Below are 24442 nucleotides of genomic sequence, written 5' to 3'. Positions count from 1 at the left end.
TTTGTTTGTTTGTTGCGTGTGCGTGTATGTATGTGTATGTATTTGTTTTGTGTATAGAGGTAAGTTATGTATTATTTCTTTAGGAATAGTAGTATAGTTTATGTTATCATAGAACGACATTCGAAGACATCGTTAAGTATACGAAAAACGTAGTAGTAGTAATTATAATGTTGGGAAAACTTGCAACCAAATCAGAGAAATAATTCTCATGCTATTGCACTCCCGGACATTGTTGTCGCCTGACGTTCAGTCTGCAATTCACGACTGTTCTCTTGTTCACCCGTTTCCGAACTACTAATGAAAGCAATTAATTCAACACTCATCTCAATGCATTCCAAAATCTTTCAATTAAACGTAACAAACTTACTTAGATCGTAAAGCTATGGGACTGTTAGGTCTTAAATCCACTGAATTGGCATTGTTGTTATTTGTGGCAGATGAGCGTCGACTATTACCAGATTTGTATGTAAATATTGTATCACTTTCGATTTCATTTTCCATTGGCTAACGGAAAATGAAAAAATTGTTAGTTGTTTTTTTTTTCAATGATCATCAGATTAAGTTTTAATATTCATTCGGTTTTACCTGTCGTTTATACGATAACCTTTCGCTGGACACTGAACCACATGATGAGCTCTCCGACACCGCTTGAGTTACTGTGGGAACTGTGGGTGGACTGCTGGGCCCTGGAAATCGTTTTGAACATACTTGCGACTGTATATGCTCACAAATACGTCGAAATCTTCTTATATTGCCTGCAATTAAAGTTTGCAATCGTACGAATTTCTCTTAGAGTGACTTCAAATCTATTTACCCGATAATAGCGTGAACGTCAGAGCAAATAGCATATCAGCTATATCACCTTGTTTACAAATAGCACTTATATCAACCTGAAAATAATAAGAAAATTGCACTTTCACTTTCTAAGCGACTGAAAAAATTTTAACAAAAAAAAAAAAAAAAAGAAAAAGACGCTTCTTTAACCGTCCGCATTTCTGCCGGTCGTTATACTACATATATTCAAATAATTCGTACATTGGAGCCTCAGATCGTAGTTGTATGATCAATATAAATATTAACGGCGATGTCCGCTACTCGTAGAATATGATCGGGTTTCATTTAAAATCTTCATTTAACCGTTATCAGTAGTCACTGATCGATCAAATCGCGAAGAAGCATCTTGAAGATGAAAATCTCACAAATTCAATAGCTCTCGTCGCGTCGTCTATACATTGTCGCTTGCGACATTCCTCCGGCCTACGCGATACGTCACGTTTTGGCAACTTACGATACGAAATAAAAATGGAGAATACATCAAAACGAAAAATTCTTTGCTCTCACGTTCAGATGTCACAGATCTTGACTTTAAAATGTCAGCGAGTAAAAATTTTAACTTAAACCCCTCCGTACATATAACAAATGCGAACACTATGCAATTTCTCTATTAAATTACCCACTAACTCAATAAAGTAGTGTGTGTGTAATGGCTTATCTCAATTCCTAAGGAGTAGAATTATTTAAATTGGGAACACATTGCTGCAGTGATGAGCATTCATATCCTAATAGGTGTTTGGATGTTGCATTAAAAAATTTTGAAGTTTCGAACTATCTATAATTCGTCGCGAAACACTTTTGTACGAACGTTGGTTAAGTGGAAAATCGATGCCTTTAATACGATTTCACTGCGTTGCAGCTTCACATCGTTTCACATTATAGCAGCAATAGTATTTTTGTTGGACTAAACTATTGCTAATAACGAGAATAGTTTACCTGAAATTTAACATGTCTCTGGAACATGACTGGACCATTTCCGTTTCGCTTATATTCGACACGAAATGAAGTTGGCGATACTACGCTATGCGATAGTTCGGCCATCTAGCGAATATAGAAAAAAATTAAAATAAAAATAAATATAAAAGTGAAGTGAATTTCCTTAGAGTATTGAATATTTAAGCAACGTACCGACAGGAAGGCGTGTATTAAATGAGCCTTTACAGTGGCTATTGGTTTACCCTTCACCAATATTGTAAAAGTCTCGTCTTTCTCAGTCGTTATCAAATTACCGAACCAAGAGCGTTTTGTCAACTCCGGCGATGATTCAGGCGTTAAATGAACCTCATCAGCGGAAACTAGAAAAAGAAATAAAAAAAAATTATTTATATTAGCACAACTTTGATATAAGAACGACAATTAGACAGACGTACCTTGAAGTTTTCTTCGATGAAAGCGTGGACTACCAAGGAAACTATTTTTAATATTTGTAAGTCTTGTCTTCCAAAGTTGTCCACCGGGTGCATTACACGGTGATCCTGGCATGGCAGCAGAACTGTTGTTCATTAAAGGTGACGGTGTTGGATTCATAACTGCAATAAATAATTTTTTCTCTATAAATTTTGAATTCCTCTGTCACTCATTTAATATTCGAATCTCTCCACTCACCATTATTGGCATCAGGATCGTGAAACATGCTAATTGCAATTGTTGGCCCCGAATTGGCTCTTTGATGTACCGTTGTCGAATTGGCAGCTGGATTACCCGGTACACAACTTGTTTGAACTGTAGACGAGCGCTCGTTATGCATTTCACGTCTTTCACGCGCTTCTCTTACAATAATTTCATTTGCTGGCATGCCTTCTAAGCAAGTTTGCGATGAATGTGATGACGTTCTACTGCCGGGTGGATGATGCACTGAACTGGAGCGTTCCCGTTCCCCGTAATTGGAATGTCTGGACGAGTGATTTGATGAGGAAGCTGGAGACGATGGTCTGGACAGTGCATTGGTCTGTTGCTGAGCCGAGTTAATTGGTGAATTACATCTGGTTGGGCTATGATATGAAGAAGAACGCATCGAGGAAACCGAAGTAGGTGAACGTCGCTGATGATTGCGCGTACTACTGTAGGACCGGAAGCTGTTATTGCGGAATTTTGGGGTTTATGATAATGATGACAGTATATGACGTGATATGAGATCACAAAGCAATTACAAGTGGCAAGCGAATGGCAGTAACAACATGAAATTAAACGAAATAAATGCATGATATATTATATATGTATATATATATATATATATGTATACGCACGTAGTACAATTATGTTTTGTGTATCATAAAAAAAAGTATACAAAGAGATATTCTTGCTTTTATATTAATAATAAACATTTAATATAAATGATATAAAGAAGTTGATTGCTTATATGGTCCTCTTATTGCTTGTTTAAATAAAACGAAACTAAATTCAATCGAAAACAAATCTTCGAAATCTATCGCGAATATTTCGTTTATAAATAGTTGGTCAGGGCTCGTAAGCTACGAAAAGGTAAGCCATGTATTTTGGTATCGATTTTATAAAGTTTGTACTTTTTCGTTTTGTTTCGTTTCCTTTTTAATTTTTTTGTTTTTTGTTTTTTTTTTTTTTTTTCTTTAAAAGTCATACGCAATATATGATTTAGTTGTAAACAGATGGACTTAAAAAAACGAAAACATTTGTAATGGGACGCAGACTTCATAGTATAAGAAACATTCCGAAACAATTTATCGATAACGGCGTGCCCGACTCTTCCTCTAGCAAGTTATGAAATAATTTCTTCCGAATAAAAATTACTTTTTATAATTCAAGCGTTATTGCGGTTGGTATGTATGCCCGATGATATCAACAGAATACATTAAACTACAGAACACAAAATGTTTGTGATTTAAATCAGATTAATAAGCATTTTGCAGACATTCTAAATACCGGAACAAGTATAATAAGATTTCGAGAGCACTCACTTAAAGGCTTGTCTTCTGGGTGTTAACGGAGATCCTTCTGATATTTGTCCATAGCTCGGTGAATTTGTGCCATTAATGCGACATGTATCTAAACGTTTTCTGGGCGGATCAATAGCGTCCAGTTCACTGCGTGACTTCTGGGCAATCTCATCGTCATCTTCTAAAGCTGGACGTCTTCGTTTTCGATCCAGTAATAAAAAGTATATGACTTTTTCGGTATTATGACTGCAAGCAATAAATTTGTTGCAACGAATATTTAAATAGAACAATCATTTTGCGAAGTAGATTCTTTAACTTACTTTGAACTCAATAGTTCTTGAATTAGTTTTTCTTTTTCCTTAAAACAACCTAAGGAACAAATTGCGTTTAGTACATCAGGATCCACTGCCGAAGCGGATGGTATAACGTGAGTTTGCACAACTTCCATCATCGGCAATTCTAATTCCAATTCCCCCTTGCCACCGGCTGTAACCCAAGAATGGCGATTTATCTCCGCCAACTATATATGTAATAAAAATGTACAATAAAATATATTAATTCGCTTTTCAACATTAAACTTTACGCTAATATTTGCAAACATATAATCGATAATGAAAAAAGGAAATCTATGTTTGCATTACGTCATCTATCAAGAAGGTACGAACGATATTCTTAAACGCTGATTGTCGGCAATCGCATTAATAACATCGACATTACAATCATTAATGGAGTTTTTATGTAATAAATGACTCACCGTTAGACGCCGATCAGGGTTCACTTCAATCATGCCACGCAATAAACTTTGACAATCGGGTGGCACAAAATGCGGTATATGGAACACACCCCTCTTAACTTTCTCCAATAGTTGCCTTAAATTGTCATCGTCGAAAGGCAATGCGCCAACAAGCAAAGCATACAAGATGACGCCACAAGACCAAACATCCGCTTTACGGCCATCATACTTTTCACCCTTAAATTAAAACGGCAAACGAAAAACAAAAAAAAACAAAAAAAAAATCACTTAATAAACACTTTAAGCCGTTGAAATGTTTCATTTTTCTCAGCAATTGTGTATATAGATAAAGTTACCGTCAGTTGGAAGAGAGAAAGAGTGAAAAACCTAATAATAAAAATGTGAAAAAGTTTAACGTACTCTTATGACTTCGGGACAAGCATAATGCGGAGACCCGCACGATGTCTCCAGCATTGATCCCGCCGGTTGCAACGATGCCATACCAAAATCTGCGATTTTGATATTATTTTTCTCATCCAATAATAAATTTTCAGGTTTCAAATCCCTGTGGCTGGAATTGAAATACAATTCAAATCGATGAATAGTTGAATCATTTAGCTATTTAAGAGTTGTCTCCACGCTCCTTACCATATGGAATGAGAATGACAAAAATCTAAAGCTGAGATTATTTGCCGAAAAAATTTACGCGCTTCCTTTGGGGTTAGGCGACCCTTTTTAACTAGATAATCGAACAGCTCACCGCCGGAAACATGTTCCAAAATTAAGTATAAATATTTTTTATTTTCATAGACGTCACTCAGCCCAAGCACGTGCGGATGATCGATTAATTTCATTATAGCTATTTCACGTTCCACCTAAAATCATATAAATAAGAACAAAAAAATAAATAAAATAAATCAAATAAAGTTATACTTGATCGTGGCCGAATCTCTTACACCCATCACGTTTATCTTAACAAAAATTAAACTCAAACAAGCAGCACAACATAAAATTCCGATATTTTATAATATTTGCCATGACCGATTTTTCCCATATTTGTACATGCTTTGCATACAGCCCCAGGATGTATGGGTAAATTGTGTGTCGTTCTATTTATTGCATTGAGCATGAGTTCGTATTAGTAAAAACACAGTTTGCTTAATCCTTTTTTGTTTTTAGCTATTGAAAACAGTTATGCTCCCAAATTATATTATGCTGCGAACTTGTCCTTTGTCTAATTTGGCCCATTTTCGATATCAGGCTGCGTGCAAGAACTTGCAATGTTATGTTAGAAATTTAAAATCGATAGCCTCATCGAAGAATGCTTAAAACAGACATTAGACAAACGGACACAGAAAAATTTGCTTTTAATTTATTTGCACTTTATAGTGTCTATGAGTCTTCCATCTGAATACTGCAAGCATTCTGGCACGCCGAATATACCCATATATAGTTCGGTGGTGCGTATAAAAGAGGTTAAGTCTTTGACTGAATACTCCCTATTTAAGAAAGCTTGGAATAAGAAGTAATACTTACTAATAAATAAACCGAAGGCACTTGCAATGATATTGATTTTCAAAAGGACATTAACTTCTCAACCTAATTACACAGCTAAGTGGCTAGATATGTGCACATTCTCATGAACGTTTATAGAGTGCTATATACGTGGTGCTCATAAGTGGAATTAAATCCATTTATTTTAAGCACTTGTATATACCCATATATACATATATACATATTATATATAAACATAGATGTATGTATGTATGTATGTATGTATGTATGTATGTATATTTGAGCACATGCATATTGAAGGAGAGTGTGTGAGAAAGAAAGTCAACACAAGTGTGACAAAAGAAATTTCGAATCACAATTAAAAGCAAATTTATGCGGACAATAGGAACGTGACGAAATATAGGGGACAAGGTGAGACTTACAACAACAAGATTGCGTGTTTTCTTTATTATTATTTTTTTATGTTATTATTATTTTTTTTTTATTTTTTTTTTTTTTTATTTTTTTATAAATTACAAGTGATTTTGAAATAATAGAAACAACAGAAATTATGCCTACACGCAAATATAAAAATTGTAAACATCAAAAATATCTTATGTACAATGCATTAACAATCACTCGTATGTAGGATATGAAAGGACGTCTATTCTTCGTACTCATTTGTTGATATCTAGCACAGTGCTCTCTGACCAAGAAAGCACATGAACTGTATTAAATGTAAACGATGGTTTGCCTCTTTTTCACTGGTTACATACGAATAACACAAATGCTCAGAAACAAGTAAACATCTTAGCTTGTCGCTAAATCTTCAATACATTCAATGACATGCGATATAATCATCGTACAAAAAACGACATTATATAGTATAAAATATTAAAAGAATTTTCGTGCTCTCGTCCCATTCGCGCAATAGGTTAAACTTTTTATTCCCAAAGATTCCGCAAGGTTCTGCTAACAGTTTTCCTATTCCTATACTTTAAATACTCGAGAACAACTAACCATAAGAGAGAAATTTACTTGCCGATTATATAATTTTGAGTTGATTTTGTTTGTGCATCCCTCGGGGCATATATATACCTCTGTGTCCGTAAGCTCACACCTCTACCATAGCACTCATCAATTCATCTATATTTCTATCTGTATCTCTCTTTATCCGTACATCCGTGCGACAATAAAACAATTGTGTAAATACTTTAACAGACCCCTTGCTTCAATCTTGTATTTATTGATAGGAGTTTTACGCTTATTTCTACCTGTGTTTGCTGGCACATGCGGACGTCTGTCCGTTTATAAGTTTCTATCAACATCCTTTTCTCAATCCTACTTCTGGCGTTTTCATAGAATTAATTGTTCATCCATTCTTACTCGGATATCTTATCGCACTTGGTTCTTTCGCCTTTCTATTCACATCCTTCAAGTTCTCAAAGTTCTTCTGGTACAATTTCTGTCTTTAAATAGGAAAATATTCGTGACATGTACGAAAAAGAAAAACAAAAAAATTGCCTCTGAAAGGCAAGACAGCATGAGTAACAACTAAGTTTTTTTTTTTTTCTTAACATTTGCTATGCACTGTGTTTAAATGTTCGCCTTTTTAGATGACTTGATTGTATACGATTTTACGCAGCTATGTTTCACATCTAAGATGACCTCAATGCAATCATTTTATCCACACGGATATAGAAACAAACGAAATTGCATTTGTTTAATTGTTTACATCATTATTCGTACTCACCTTCATCAACACGGATTCGCTGAGTTTCTCGCGATTTATGATTTTAATGGCGACCTTCTTCCCAGTAACACAATGTACACCCAATTTAACCAGACCTATATTGAAATGAGAATATCTTTTAAAGTGATTTACATAAGTTAATCTATTCATTAAGTTGAAAAGAAATTGAAAAAGTTTTTGTATTTTTATAAAATCATTATCTGTTCTCAACTGTCAAATGTTGATAGTGGCCCAACCAAGTCTAGCTGTAGCTTAAATTGAACTCGGTCTTTGAAAATACCTCAATATTCAGTATAGTATGTCAGGGATTAATAGACAGAAGGAGGGAAGAACACAGCCACATTTACTTACAATATCTCAATGATTGTAGAACTTTCTAGAATATATGAAGTTTGTTTCTTCATGTGCTATGCCTATTGTTAAGGATTGAGGATTTTAGGATATTAGGTTCAAGTGAGTTAACTCTTAAAATTAGAAGAGTTAAAGCTGGCGGCATTTTTCGTATAAAAAGAGCGGACGTATAACTTGCAATTTCTATGAAACAATCAGTTAGTAGAGAGAACTTGGATTATTGTCGGCTCGTATGGATCGCATTGTAGTGCATGCAAGCATAAGACCTATTTTCAAAATTATATCGGATCTGGAATCAATAAAAATAAGTTTGCTTTGTATTTTATAAGAAATAAGAAAAACGAGAAACTCATAACATAAGTACATATACACAAACACTTATCATGAATAATAGGCTTTTTGTACATTAGTTGTAGGATGTCTCAACAACATCTTATCCATTTTACAGTTTTTATACCCTGTGTCACACCTGTGATAAGCATATTATTAAGTTTTAGTGTATGTATGGGACTGTCACATTCACTAATTTTAATGACGTCAATCGATTCAGCATCTTTTTACGAAACGATCTAAACCTATTTGTCCGCCCGTTCCTACAACAAAATAGTTCGCAAAGCTTGTTGTATAGAAAAAAGAAAAAATATTACTCGTCAGTGGTATAGTCTTAACAGTTTTTTATTTATTTAATGGATGTGGAAAATTTGCATTTTTGTTATGCAATGTTTTCGGATGTTTAAGGCATGGATCCGGATGTTCGGCAACGAAGTTTGTTCCGCAATTGCAAGGCACACTCACACTTTTCTGGCTAAAAACAACACCACCGTAATCATGTCTCAGTCACCGTAAAAGACACATGAAGGGACGGACGGACGAAGTCTTACCACGACTAAGGGGTTACAGACCGCATCGCTAGGAGCGCTATCAGAAGCGTTTCGAGGATTGTAAAAGGCGCCGGCACAAGCCTATTCAAGAGAGAGATTACTTTGAAGATGACAAAATAAATATTTTTCGAGAAAAATAAAAAATGGCCCTCGTTTTATATGCACCTCATAAAAATTTGTTTTTCGCACCCTCTCCTAGATAATGATTCTCAATAAAAGTAAAAGTAGTTGGCGAACTTTATTAAGTAAAATGTTAATGTAAGTTGAGTGATTAGTTTAGCTATACAATAAATGCCGCTATCATTAAATTGGGATTATTCCGAAAGCCTGCAATTTCATTACGATGCTTTTAAACGATATATCTATTAATACGGCCTTAATTATCATTAACATCATTAACATTTTACTTATATAGTGCGTAGACTATTTTCAGAATATCGAGACATTGAGTTTCTTAGAAGTTATAAAATAATTTACATAATATGACTAAACTTGCCCAAGGTTATTGTTAACTAAGTAAATAAAAGCAAGAAAATCTTTCCACGACTCACTTCGTCTCACCCTTTGTTTTTACTATTTCGTGCATAAAACAACAAAAAGGGTCGCAAACGCATCTTGCCTTATCAGCACTACTTGTAATGCTATTGACATTATCTTCTAACAATTCAAGTAGTTGCGGTTCTCAAGTGTAACATTCATCGTATGTACAATACTTAAAACGAGCGTCATTTGAGGGATAAGCGATTCCAGTCTATGCAAAAACAAAAATTAAAAAAGAGAGTAGATGCCATGCTACTATAATTGTGGTTGCAAATTGTATAGAAAGCTAGCTTAGAATATTGTAGGGAGGCAAGGCATAATTTATGACCTGTACGTCGTACTTCAAACTCTACATCTATTATAATGCATGAGGATAAGCAGGCGGGCTTAAGAGAATTGAATAAGTGATTTTGGGTCGATTAACATAATGAAAGCTGTATCTATCCCGAATTACTCTTAGTCCTGCATACTCAAACTCGCTCAGAGTTAATATATCCGGTATTTGAATTCATGTAGAGTCTGATCATCGAGAAAGTGTCAGCATATTTCTAAAAGCATTGCATTCCAAACTGGACAACGCCGATAAATTTATTTACCTTACAGCGGATCTTTTCAAGTTTTCTTACAACAGTGGGAAAATATATTTCTTGCTGCAAATTATTAACGACAATACCCTTAGCAAGGATTTATTAATATGCGACGTTGTGTTAATCAGTACAATGCGAAATATCTTAGTATTCTAATGCCAGATGATGATGTTTAAATTTAGAAAGTTTTGCCAAGCCGCGTCGAAAATATTGTGAATGGAGAAGAAAAATTTATTAACACACCAGAGCGAATTTGACGTAAAATTTCATTAAGTGGATTAATCAATAAATCGTTAGATAAGCTTAAGTGTTGCATTGATGAATAGTGTTGTGCTCAAAATCGGGCCTTGAAGGGAAGAGTTTATAATTAACACCAATCCTTACGATCACTGATATATAAATATATATATTATGGCACATTTCCATTGCTTTACGTTAAAAAGAAAAGCAATTGAAAAACAAGAAAAAAGCAAAGTAAATATTTACTGCCACAATAATAGTGACCTCGTTTCTTAATGAATTTGCCGAGAGAGAATAAGCAAAAATGACTAAACTGGAAAACTTTTATTAAATCAGCCTTCCTTTGCCTATTCGAGGCCAGACAGCTAGAATGATTTCCCAACTAGGGTTGAACCCCCGGAGGCACAAAATTATTTATTAAACATGGGCCAGTTTGTAAACTATTTGAAGATATCGCATTTCGTATAAACCTCTTCTGCGTCTCTATACATAGAACCTTTTCACGTTTTATTGACAGTCGCACCCAGCGTCAGTCTCTTTGCGGGCACACTAAACGATTTTATTGTTTTATCAATCGAAAATATTTTATATTTTGTACGGTTTTCAATATTGTTGTTGTTGGGGAAGTCATTTCACCATTTTTTCACATTTAATGCGCACTGTCTTCCTGTATTTGTTAGCTGATATCTTAATACTTGTGCGGGAAAAATTGTGTTTGATTCTGAGCAAAAGATTTCTTTTGTTGCCTTACCAAATATGGAAAGTCGAAAGCGGCGTTTTCGGCGTACTTTTCCGCTATTACCAGCGAAAAGGTGAAAATTATGTTCAAGGAAGGTCAAAATTATAGAATGCGTATGGGGGCGATGTGACAGGGGGACAGAACGCCAGTGCGAAACCTCAAGGCATTTCCGTTAGTTTAACAATTTCCGAGTGTACGAACAAATGTTATAATGGCGACTGGCAAAGCATACAGCGAACCGAAATCATGTTTACGTTGAATTTCGCAGGATTTACGAGGAGGCAATTGAAGTCGAGCCACTTAACCTTTGCTTCTCCGCCATCTTGGCTTTGGTGGCCACGAAAACTTTCGTCAGGAACCAAGCTTTCTTTTCGTCTTAAAGTCAATGCAAGCCTAATAAAGGTTTGCCTTCTAACGACCGAACGTGTGACTTTTCACGACATTTGCAACCGTTTTTTTTTTTGCAGCAAAAATATCATATCCATGCATACATGGTGTCAAAACGGATCTAATTCTAACCTAAGTTGCATACCAACGCATTTCAATTACTAAAGATAGATTTGCTGCAAAATATTGCTGAGTTAAAGTTTTCCAAGTATTGCTTCTTTTTTCTCTCTTCCTCCGGGTGGATCACTAATTTGGACCTAGTCAATATCTGTTCCAGATTAAATATCTCATACAGATCGAACGTTAGAACGTTCTGTTCTGTTTTTTTGTATTTTTGGTTAGCCTATAAACGAATAATTTTCCATTTTCAATATTAGTCGTAAGCAATATCAAAGAATAAAGTTTCAACTCGCCATCTCAGTCGTGAACGTTATACCAATAGACCAATTAAAAACAAACGGACGTAAAGATATGGTTAAATTAAGCCAAAATCATGTGCCGATAATAAAGCCGATACTTGTTTGATGATATAACAGTGGTTAACATAAACTACGTTTATTCCTATTCAGCGCTGAGGAGGAGAATGTCTGCTCACTTTTTATATTGATAGTGATGCATACTTTGCCCTTTTTAGAATTGAAATTAGAATAAAGTTTTGCTATTGCTAGCATGCTTTTGCTCTCAACTGACTGACTCATTTAAAAAGCGTCTTCCACTTTGCTTTCGTCTATCAAAATTTGTAAACTTAATCGAAATTATGCAGGAAACTAGTCACTATATAAACATATGCATATGTATATTTACATATATACGAACGTATATATTGCATGCCGGGTGTATGTATGTGCATATTTATCTGTATGTTTATATATTTGTATTTGTATGTATGTAGATGTAGACAGATTTATTGTACATACCAGTTTGTCCTTTGCCGAGTGTTTTCTCGAGACGGTATGGCCCCACATATTGGCAATTTTCCGTTGTTGTTGTTGTATTATTTTCCTTCTGCATTTTTGTAGTCTGACTGGGTGACCCACGTTCACACTATTGCACAAAATTTCCATGCACTTTGACTTAGTATAGGGTTAGTTGACCCCAATACTTATTTTATATGCATAAATATCTTTAAGTGTATATCTATGTACGTAGTCTTGAGTTTTTTAATTTTGCTTTTTCCTTTAATAATTTTGTTTTTCTTTCCTTTTTTCTTTTCTTTTTTTTTTGATTATTATAAAATATCGGTTTCGATTGTCGGTCGGTAAGGTTTCTTGTTTTTCTTCCTTTTTTTTTTTTTTTTTTTTTTTTTCTTTTTTACTCTAAAGGCAAATTGGGTTAAATTTATCTACTAATCACTTTTGGTATAAAACTTCTTTGTTATTGTTACGTTGTGCGCTACCTTCCGCTATCACACTTGCATTCTTTCTTTCTTTTCCTCTCTCTCTCACACGTTTTTTTTACTTTTCCTCTTCCTCTTGATATCTTTTCTTAATCCTATCTCTCACTCTCACTCTAGGGACTTTTAGAATTAATGAACTTTTCTATATCTCCGGTTGTTAATAGCATTACGAACAACACAAATGGTTATGAATGAAGAAAATTTCTTTAACGTGCATACCTATGCATGTTGCTTATCAAAAAGTCATAATTGCAGCAACGACAGCAGCAGCGGGGCTTCTACATAATCTGAAAACCGAACAAGTTTGCCATTATTTTCGACGAAAAGGTAGAAAAAAAGAAATATAATTTAAAGGACTTTTTCTTATCAAAGATATTAAAATTTTTAACCAAAATTTTGTCATTTCATTTTAAGAATTTCTCTATTTTTTTTTTAACAAAATTTACTTTTTTGGCCTAATTCAAATTCATGTCTTTTTCTAATTTTTTTTTTTTTCTCCACTTTTGTGTAAAATTTCCGACAGTTGTAGATAACGCAGAGCACTATGGAGGTCCTATCCATATGCATTATGAATAGAATCATTGTTGTGATGTCAGAAAAGTAACAAAAAAAAAAAAAATTCAAAAAAGAAAATGGTTTTGGCTGCAGTCTACATAAGAGCATAAAAGCATTTACCGAAATAAAATGAACTTTATATGGAGGCAATAATAGCAAGAACAACCATAATAAAATGGAGTTGTTGGCAAATATGGTGTTTATCGAAATAAATCAAGTTGTACATGTTCTTTGTTATTGCTATTCTACAGAAAAAAAAAAAAATAAAATAAAAATAAAAACAAATAAATAAATAAATAAATAATAATAAAAAAAAAAAAAAAAAACCAATTCCCAAATTCATTGCACATACAAAACCTACATATATACATATGTACATATATAGAAGCATTTGTACATGTTATGTATTGATCGTACATTTGTTTCGCTTGCTTAGCTACCTTCCACAACTAATTTGACGATGCCTCTGCTGCATAAGCAACTTATTGTTTCGTTTTTATACGCATCATCGCCACGACAAGAGTTATATGTACCGTCATGTCCATACATATTAATTGCGTTGTTTCCTTTTCCTGCAAACTAACTAATATATAAAACAGTCGTCGCTCATATCATACTATGTCAATTGAAAACATTTAATCGATTTAATGAACAAGCTAAGTGGACAATCCATGATATCAAATTGAGAAATAATAATAAATTGTTTAACATTACGTTATTCATGTGTTTTCCTTCATCGGAATTGAATTCTCATTTCCACGATAAGGTTAGCAGTTTGTAACTTAACTTTTCTTTAAATTTGCTTTAGCACATTACTGAGAATGACTTGGAAAATCTATATTTCATATCTCCTCTTTCCGACAATCCCAATGTAGCCGAACACTTGATAAAGCAGATACCGCCGAATTGCTTCATAATTTTTTTAGATCTCTTTGCCCAAGACGTTTTCGTTTCCTTTTCCTGAACAATTTGTAATTTAATCATGAATTTCATAGTCTTTACGATCATATTCAGCAAGCCTTAGAGATTATAGACCCGATAAACGAATCATTATAAATGCTGGAAAATGAATCGAATCGTCAAACAAACATAATAATGTTTCCATGTCAATAAGGGACGAGATTATTATGAATAAAAGGGCATTTCTCGGAACAGCAGAAAACAGAATTCGATTTTTCAGCAAAATGTAGCAAAGTGGCGCACATGAAGCCCGATAATAAGCCGGTTAACAAATAAGTCGGAGCAAATTTCAAAAGAAGTATCATCATATATCGAATAACGATTGAGAAAAGGAAATCGGTGTAAATGTATTGTCGGCTATTATATAATCTACATTACTTCATTTAAAAGTATGTTTCATTCATTTTGGCCATTAAAAATTAGAAAAAAACCTAGAAAAAAATGGGTCCACATAATCGAAATTTTCTACAGTAAATTGATATATTAAATAGGTAGGTTAGACCGATTTTCATCATAAATTACTAAAAATTCGACTTTGCCTCTATATATAAAAATTAATTTCTTGCCAAAAACCTTTTATTATAGGAGAGAATTCTGAAGAGATGCTCGCATGCTATACAAATTTCCTAACTTTGTGTTTAGAATACCAAGAAGCACTGCAACCATATCCTATTCATTTATTTTTTTAATTTATTTTGATGTTACCTAGGAAATAATCGTAAAAAAGATCTAGCCCAATACATTTTCAACCGTGCCTATATAAAAAAAGACAGATATGCCTGAACTCATTCAAGAAAATAATTCTGAATCGACTGATATATTATTATAGAAAGAGATGGATTTATTTCAAGCCATCCTGTTCGCTGCACACAGCCGAATGCCAGAGTCCTTACCACAAACGAACGAGAGTTCAATGAATAGAGATGTAGATGGCGAAGAAGGTTCATTATGCTGAAAGATTTGCAGGAAAAAAGTTCTGAGTGTTTTTTGAAAGATATACTAGAATATCAAAATGATTTTATTTACATCCAAAATTGCTTTTCTTGGCCATAAATTATTAAACATATTCAATTTTCTGGTCTATATATCGTACACTGACTTTAGAAATCAATCTTCAATCTTTAAAATATTTCTCGCAGGATTTTGACTTTGGCTTTTTTACTTAATTTATGAATGTTTGCTGTCAAAAATGCTGCACACAAGGTAAAAAACCAATTATTTAGTTCAATATTAGGAATTAGATAAACGAAGCGAACAGAATCAGAAAAACATGTCCACACAAGCGTGAAGCAAGAACGCCACAGGAAAAAGTGTCCACTTATTTATGCTGCGTCTAATGCCAACATGTCATATTAAACATATGATAAGTGAATATAAAGTCGAAGGACATAATAAATTTCCTAATAAGAAGTTATTTGCGACCAATCGACCAATACAGCAAAATGTACAGTGTGTCTAATATATCGTCCAGGGCATCATCGATGTGATCATCGTTGTGTAAAGAGCGAATGCTATCAAAACATTTCCAAGGGAATTGCAGAATCGAAAATGGATTTTGCTAATTGAGCATCTATTAGCGCACCTACTATCAATCGGGATTTTTTGATTCTCTCTTGAGGCTGTTTCGTTTTCTTAGCTAACGCAAGTACATTTTTATGGAAGAATTGCGCCAATTACGGAATATAGTCTTTGTTTATTAATTAAATGTAGCAAATGTGCGTTTTATTGAAATCTTAAATGAGCATTTCTTGATGATGCAAACAAAAATAAAATTTTTCCATCCTTTGTGCTTCAAATAATATAATATACGCGATAAGAGTGCTTTAGTTATTCATATATAGACATGGACGATAGAGTTGTGTTTTTATCATATCTCATAAGATTTTATTACGAAATAGATACGGAAATGCGGATTAAAAGAAAAGAGGAGCGACGATTATTCTCAGTTCGAAGAAAAATCTTTGTTTTTATCATGAAGAGATTTTCAAACTCATAATCGTAAACGAGAATATCATGCACAGCAGTAGATTGAGGAATATTCACAAAAGGATAGTGATAGGATAGCCTCATGCGTTCCTATTGCAACCTTAAGCTTTGCGTACGCGTCAGCATGATGTCACAGTTGGTGCACAAATTACTAGCGATAATTGACTTTTATTGTACTGTCATTTTAAATGTTGCTTCCGTATCGGATATTCATACTGTGTGTTTTTCTCTTAATTAAACATACAAAACGTAAGCTCTTTTGCTGGAATATGTTTTTAGATCACTTGTCATCGAATAGAAGATAAAAGAGAATGACAAACAATACTTGCTTAACATTAGCCGAAGGCAGCTATGGTCTACGAATATTGTTAAAGTGTATGTACAAATGTTGCTGACAAATCTTTTGCGCAAAAGCTTGGCAAAAGCTTGTTGAGAAACCCAATCGCAGTCCAGGCATCGTCGACTGTTACACATTGATGGGTATATGTGTTGCTCTTACACATCACTTAGATTTTATAGATTATCCCCATATTCGATATGATGTTAAGTGAAAACTAAAAGTTAAATGTGCACGTAATTAGTGACAAGGCTTGAGTAGATGCTTCTCAATGATTAATTTAGTTAACTAAAAACTGCAAATTCGTATTCATTCAGTGCATTTTTCACTTTAAAAAACTGAAATTTTTGTTCAACTATATCTTACATCGTTGCGATAAATGCTTACTAACACACACACACACACAAACGAAAATTCCAATATATTCTTCTATAACAGGTAATGGTTTAAAATTTCGCGCAAACATTTATTAGCTTTATATATAGGCAAAAATTCAATTTAACAATAAATAAATATTATATGTAGTACTAGAAATAGCTCTTTAAAGCTATCTTAGTTTAATAGTAATTTATGCTAACTAACGAAAGATATGCCATTCTTACTTTTACTATTCCATTCATATTGAGATGGAAAGCTTTTCCATTCAACAACTGCCCTAATTGACATCTGCGTTAAATTTCATGTCATTGTCCTCGGCATTTAATGGGATTGGGCTTCATTACTATCATCTAAGAAAGTTAATGTTTCAATTCGGCCGTGTCGCTTCGCTCCACACTGGAACCCCAGATTAATGCAGTGTGGAAAACTAAGAGTTGCGTGCGATAAAGTTGGCGGACACGTTCACGTAAATCACGTTAACCGCTAAAATTAAATTTCTTGCTATTAGTTTCATCCGGCAGAAGTATTTCTCAATGCCCTATGATAATCGAAGAGCAGTCCTACTACTTTTCGCCAACACTAACATATACTATACCGTCTACCGCGCAACATTTGCGTATACTGCCCAAAAATATTATCCGCTGGTTTTTTATGCTGGACCACCGCATGTCCGAGTCCATAGCCTAGGAGATAAGACTCAAGACTGCCAAGTCAGGGGATGTGAACTCGAATCTCAGTGCGGTAGCTCATACCTTATAAGTAACTACATACTATATATACTTACTTGGACTTGTGTTGGTTTTGAATACTTTAAGTCTGAGATGGTGTGCATTATTTACTTTACCATTGCTGACTCGTCTTCTGATTGATAGCCTACGATATTGTATACTATTTACTTTACCCTATCTGCTGGCTTCTCTAATTGATATCATGGTTTAATATTTAGGCCTAAGTTGATTTTAGATTTACTTTAACAGTCAATTGAACTCGACTGCCATTTTGTTTTAGTTGAGTTTCTTGTATAAGTGGAATAAAAAAGTAATTCTGTAAAAAAAAAAAAAAAAAAAAATATATATATATATGTATATATACTCAGAAATTGTTTATCCTGTAAATGAAACAGTGAACTTTTCTTTGCTTTTGAGTAGTGATCTTCTCTTGAGATACGCATATTAAGTTTAATGTACATATACACATATATAGCGCTGAAATGTATAATTGTAGCCGGTAAATAATTAAATAAGAAGTTAAATAGAAAGGTATATGGTAAACGCATCAGATGTGTAAGCCGGTTTCGTATAACAAGCACTAACATATCGATTAAAAATTCCTACGACAAGAAAATTGATATCGTCTGTAGCATGAAATCCATATTCCTTTTAGGAGGTCAAACGATGCTTATTAACATTTCATGCCAGTTCGATGAGTCATTACGGCATATAGTGGTGTTAATGAAACTATTTTTCTTACTTTGACAACAATATAAAAAGTGGTTTTTGTTAAGCGACAACATCGTTCAATCACAAGCTACGCAAGTGATAGTTGAGATTCCAAGGTTACCAAAAGATAGGGTATTCACTACTTCGAATGAAACGTTTAGCATGAAAAAGCTTATCTCGTTTTCTTATGATGGCACAAAGGGACAGCACTGCAAGTCAATGGCCGCACTAACAAAATTGTATTAACTAAAGTTCGGCTATGTCTGTCCAATAGTGAGTCTGCGTGCAAAATTTCAAAAAGCAAATTATGAAGTCGCTACCGAAACTGAACGGTATTCGGAGGTTCTTGAGAAATCATTCTAAATGCATTGGCAGGTTAAACAAGCTGATTGAAGGAGATTAGGGGATGAATAAAATGGAATTTGTGTGAAATTGAAAAACAATTTCTACTTAATTAATCATGCGAATTATTAATCGCCGTATTATGATGTACCAAATAATTCTATTAATTGTCCATGGCAAGCTATTAACCATCGATGCTTCGTGGAAGTAGCATAGTTCTTGCGAAGTGGACTTGGTCGCTAAACAAAAACAAATAGCCGGAGGCGTTTTTCCTCCTGTTTAGCGCGCTGGAAAATGCAACTAAATGATGGCGAGTAATAAATCTTGAACGTGAAACCCTAAATTAAGGTCTAGTGAATCGAGCCACGGTTGACATCAATGAAATGCAACTTCAATCGATTCTATTGAGCATTTTACAACCGATTTGTGGTATTTTTTTTACATATTTTTCCTTAATCGTAGATCGGTACATGTTTTAGAAGCACGTATGAAATTTATCCAAACTTTTAATCAAAGTTCGTGTCCATTGTCACGAGAAGCTTACACGCTTATCTGAGCCAGATTGTTGTAAACATTTTTAACAGCAAACAATCAGAACATCTTGTAAAGAAACCCGAATTCCTATTCACAATTCGTAACCCTCCCGTGAAAAGGGCAAGAAACGAAAAGAATTTTGCAATTGTTTGTGATATCATTCTTAGCAACTGGGCGTTCGTACTGAAGCCAATCGAGCGTTGCTCGTTGCGGAACTTAAGCGCCCACGAATTTTATCGCTTATTAAATACATTAAATGCGGGCCTGTAGCATTTTGCTGATCTACCCGAAGGGAGAAATGGAACCCAATTTTTGCCGAGTAAAATGCAGCTCACGTTCTCACGAATGCCACCGTAACGTATTGTGTTTTTTTTTTTTAAAGAATAATGTCAGATCGTAACAATCAACGTTGACGAGTATCGTACCATGCTAAGCAAGCATACTCGTATGTTCAAAGGAATCGAAAAGAAAGAAATTTCTTCGGCGTATCACTTCACTCAAGTGGCGAAAGTTATCAAAATAAAGTTTATCACAAAATTGCTACAGATATCGAAGGTTTCTCTCTTTCAAATTATTTAACGCCTGCATGCTTACTTCCTATCGGCCTATGTTACTAAGCTAATCGAAACAGGAAAATGAAAATCACGAAAAATCTTGATGATATGCATTCGCTTATTCACAAAAGGTATGCAACGTAATTGAATTAATGAAAACTGCGCGCATATATAAACAAGTGAGAAAGTTATGCTCGGCGGAGGCCGAATCTCGCATACCCATCACTACGCTTTTCATATTCTACTCTCCAAGTTCTTTTATTTCATACCCATACAGCTGGTATTATTAAGAAAAAATTAATCCAGCAGGTCGCGGTATCTACGATTGTGATTTTGGAAATAACCCATTTTTGGGCGCCTAATACAGCTTCATGTGAGGAGTGTATAAAGTAGCTTTTAAAACTCGAACTTGTGTGCCTTATGATAAATACGCACAGAACCTCAAAAAAAGTGAAAAAAAAACGACTTTTAATCGCTTGCAATTTTGTGTAGGCATTGCGGATGTTTTCCATTTTTGCACGTCAGGGGTAGAGTGCTTCGTAGCATCAATGTGGAAATTAGCAGCCTTCTAACCTTTATAATTTTCGGATTGACGGGGAAAACCCCACTAATTTTTGGTAGGAAAAACGAAGCTACGTTCAGTTTACGCTTCATTGCGAGCTTCTGCTCGGACCAATTTGGTCCATTCTCAATACCAACCTGCGTGAAAAAATTTCCAATGGTTTTACCAAATTTGAAGCCGATATCCTAATTTTTGCCACCAGTAGAGTGTCAACAACATGAACAACACTGATACATGGACGGACAAACACGGCTCAATCGATTCAGAATTTCACATTGATCAAGAACATATATACTTTATAGGATCGTTGAAGCCTCCTTTCGGGTCTTACGTAAATTATGAAAAAAAACCAAGTGAGTATGCCCCCATCCTTCAGTGGTGGATAGAAAAATTCCAAAAAAAAAAAAAACCTATTCCTTCTATCAGCGAGGCGTTGAACAAAAGGATATATCGGTGGGGCTCGTGGATTTCATTGGAAAACCTATACGAATCGTCAATTTCTTGTACCAAGATTATCTGGTAATAGGTAAAGTGTGGCAAAGCTTTATAAACGTAATGCGATCAGCTATTAATAAGATGACGTAACGAATTCTGGTTTTATGGTTTGGGCGTTAAATATTTTTACTAATATGTATTTTGATTAAATATTAAAAAAAATCACAATTTGTCAAGAACGATAAAACGACAGAAACGAAACAAAGAATAAAAAAAGGAAAAGATACTGGATGTCCAACAATATATATATATATTTGTGTGTGTGTGTGTGTGTGTGTATGTATGCAAAGGAATGTTTGCTCACTTCTCGTGGCAAGCCTTAAGAGCTGACATATGTGTACGATTTCACATGACGTAAATTTTTTTCCTTAAATTTTTTATTTTTTTTAATTTATTTATTTATTTATTTATTTTTTAATTTTTTATTTTTTTATTTTTTTATTTTTATTTTTTTTTTTTTTTGCATTCTCACGACTTCTGTAAGAGTAAACAATTCAAATGAACTGTAACGGTAATGAATAGCAATATATAGCGGAAGTTTTACAAGAGAGGACGAACCGTACAGGCCAGTAACCAACACACCCAGTGAATATTTTGAAAACATTAATAATCATTCAAACTAAAGTATATAATGGAGGGTTGTTTTTGACGTTTAGATACATACGTATATATGAAGTGCACATAAATGTACGTCTGTGGAGGAATCAACCACTTCTATATATCTGTATATATATATATATATATTTTTGCACAAACATGAACAACAAAAACATAAACTAAAAAAGCTTTAACATATGATGTGCGAAACAATTTTATATATAATTTTCTTAAATTAATTTAATTAATAGTTTATGTATATATAATTTAATGTTTCCTCTTTCTGCCCTCATCGCCATCAAATCAATTAATTTTCGTAGGAGTAGGAAGGATTGCTTATTATGCTATTTGCGTAAGGATTTGAAGTTTTGAATTAAAGCACTTACACTAACAAGCGATTAATATGAATGTATATATGTTTAAATTGTTTTCATCTTTTCAAATGAGAAAACTAATTGTAATGCAACACTGTCTACCAATCATTTTAACAAGACTCATGACTAAGACTGTTTTTTTACGTTACGACATCCGTATGCATCTTCAAAAGTGTTCATTCCGCTTCATAGAAAGTAAGAAAAAAAAAAGAAAATCTCATAAAATAGCAAACGGTACAACATTTTTCGAAAAAGATATGCGTTTTCCAGTTATTGGTCACGATGCTATATATTAGTGACGGCTGGTCTGGTTGAAAATCGATACAATACAAAAATTGTTTGTACGAATGTATCAATGTATAAGAGTGTATATGTGCGTATTTGTACATTTGTTTATTGGTGTATTTGTGTATATATGGATGTATGTATATGTGTATATATTAACGTAAGTTCGATGTGTAGGTTTTGCATGTACGTAGTCTCCTGTATGTATTTGTGTGCCAACACTCACTTCGATGGCCGTAAAAATTTTCACTTAATTTTCCAATCGAATTTTCCTTACGCTAAACTATCATTATATATGAATTTTCTTTAACGATTTTTATCTCTTTAAACGCTTTCCGCTTTCACATATGAATATAATCATTACATTATTCTACTGTGTGTATATGAATTATCATATATCAATTTATTTATAAAATATTTTTATTTGAAGCGGACATATTTTTCTATTCTCTTATTCGGGTTTTTTTTTTTATTTTTATTTTTTTTTTCTTTTTTGGCCGTTTTTCATTAACGCAAAATATCCGATTTTTTTTTGCAAATGCGACTTATTTGTTTCATTTATGTCTCAAAATTTTTGGTAAGCAAAGCATTTCTTTTGATCCCCTGGTCTTACATTTACGTATGTTTGATCTCCTGGCCATCTGATGCATGTTTAAATAATTTGTTTTCTTTTATATTTTAATTTTTATATTTTTTATATATATATATTTTTTTTTTTTTTTGTTCATAATTTTGCTCAATTTTTAATTAAATTGCACATAACATACTCTTGCGCGTTTTTCCAGACAGACAAGTGTTTTATGCGACAAATGAGTTAAAACTGAAAGGGGAAAAAAACAATCTTTTACGGCTGGTGTAACGGCTAAGGGTAACTACGACACTTTACCAAGTCTGGTGCATACAAAACTTCTTCAATTGACGTTCTTTTTAGTTTCATTTATTCTTTCTCTTTCTCTTTTTTTTCTTTTTTTTTTTTATTTAAATTTAATTCTCTCTTGCTTCTATTGGAGTCTGCGCATAGTGTCTGCGTAAAAAAGCAGTATTTGTTGCCTACTCTAGCAGTAAACTGCAGTTTAATAAAAATCACAATAACAAGGACCATCCCAAACTACGCTAACATTTGAGCTTTTTATTTTATGGCAAATAATTGGATTTGCTTTCCCTTAGAGAGGATTAAAACTGAGATTATTTCGACGAGATGAGCGTCAGCCGAGACTTGAGTGCACACTGACAAACAAGATCGTCATAACTGACTACTGACATATATGAGTTTTGCGCATATTCTGAATGTTTTTTCGTCTTTACACGTTTCCGCAGCGAAACTTGAGTAAATTTCCAGAAAATAATAATTCGAAGCAGTTTTTTCGGTAGCGTTTAGGTTATACCCGGATTTTCTCTGTAATCGCCAAATATAAATCGGAAACTAAAGCTTCGCTCTAATGTTAAATATGACTGCATTTTTTTTTTTTTTTTTTTTTTTTGAAATAGGAAGGAGACTGCAATAGACAAAAAGAGGGATTATTTGACAATTTTTTGTAGCTGGAAGGCAAGATATCAAAACAATAATATTCGGGAAGGTTAGTAGGCGTGTATTTAAATGTGTAAATGTTTAAAGATGAATGTATTGAAGAAGTATTAAAAAATAGCGTGCTCTGGTATTATATTTCGCTTAAGAGCGCCTTGCCGCACGCAGTGTAAGCGCTTCTAATTTAAAATTAAAAAAAAAAAAAAAAAAAAATGAATATATAATAGTTTTCTAATCTACGTTCGGAGAAGGGACCTCCTTTTATTAAGCTTAACTCATTGAAGATATATTAGTTTCTTTAGTATCTTTAGTTTTCAAGTACTGCAAAAAATTTGGATGAAAAATAGGCGTTATACTGCGAGCCGTTATCGAAAATCGTATTTTAAGGTAAAACGAATTGAAAATTTTAACATGTCTTATGGGCATGTTTTTTTATTATTAGAATTTTTTTTTATTTTAGTCTTCAATTGCAGCAGCATCATAAAAATACCCCTCCAAATGTTATTCCTCACTCCTACTCCTCGATGATTTTTTTGCTCGAAATTGTCTCGTTCGACGCGTCTGTCAAAGACATGATCGCACGTTTCACACCTTACATATTGCAAAACGATGGAGAAAACGCTGAGAAGAAGTAACAATTTAACAATCAATCCAAAAAACTTGAAGCAAACT

At 33.7% G+C, this 24442-nt stretch overlaps 1 protein-coding gene across 8 annotated transcripts; it reads right to left on the bottom strand.

The window, feature by feature from the left end:
• Nucleotides 1-23029, bottom strand: LOC119631276 (serine/threonine-protein kinase BRSK2). Of its 8 annotated transcripts, none has more exons than XM_038023337.1 (16): nucleotides 23013-23029; nucleotides 12369-13134; nucleotides 7727-7821; nucleotides 5128-5354; nucleotides 4900-5050; nucleotides 4501-4716; nucleotides 4067-4266; nucleotides 3768-3992; nucleotides 2440-2909; nucleotides 2205-2384; nucleotides 1963-2129; nucleotides 1771-1875; nucleotides 815-890; nucleotides 586-755; nucleotides 368-504; nucleotides 1-294 (listed from the first exon to the last, which is right to left on the bottom strand). In XM_038023337.1, exons 2-16 carry the CDS (start codon nucleotides 12460-12462, stop codon nucleotides 207-209), a joined length of 2601 nt encoding a protein of 866 aa, XP_037879265.1. In that variant the 5' UTR covers nucleotides 12463-13134; nucleotides 23013-23029; the 3' UTR covers nucleotides 1-206. The 8 variants fall into 8 exon arrangements, with proteins under 8 accessions (XP_037879265.1, XP_037879263.1, XP_037879266.1 ...); XM_038023335.1 differs by lacking the exon at nucleotides 23013-23029 and adding an exon at nucleotides 22859-22957; XM_038023338.1 differs by lacking the exon at nucleotides 23013-23029 and adding an exon at nucleotides 22859-22957 and having other exon boundaries at nucleotides 1-291.
• Between the last annotated feature and the right edge of the window lie 1413 nt (nucleotides 23030-24442).

This window comes from Glossina fuscipes, unplaced genomic scaffold (genome assembly GCF_014805625.2).
Source record: "Glossina fuscipes isolate IAEA_lab_2018 unplaced genomic scaffold, Yale_Gfus_2 1, whole genome shotgun sequence".
NCBI classification, from domain to species: Eukaryota; Metazoa; Arthropoda; class Insecta; order Diptera; family Glossinidae; genus Glossina; species Glossina fuscipes.
This window is presented reverse-complemented; position numbering and strand designations above follow the sequence as displayed.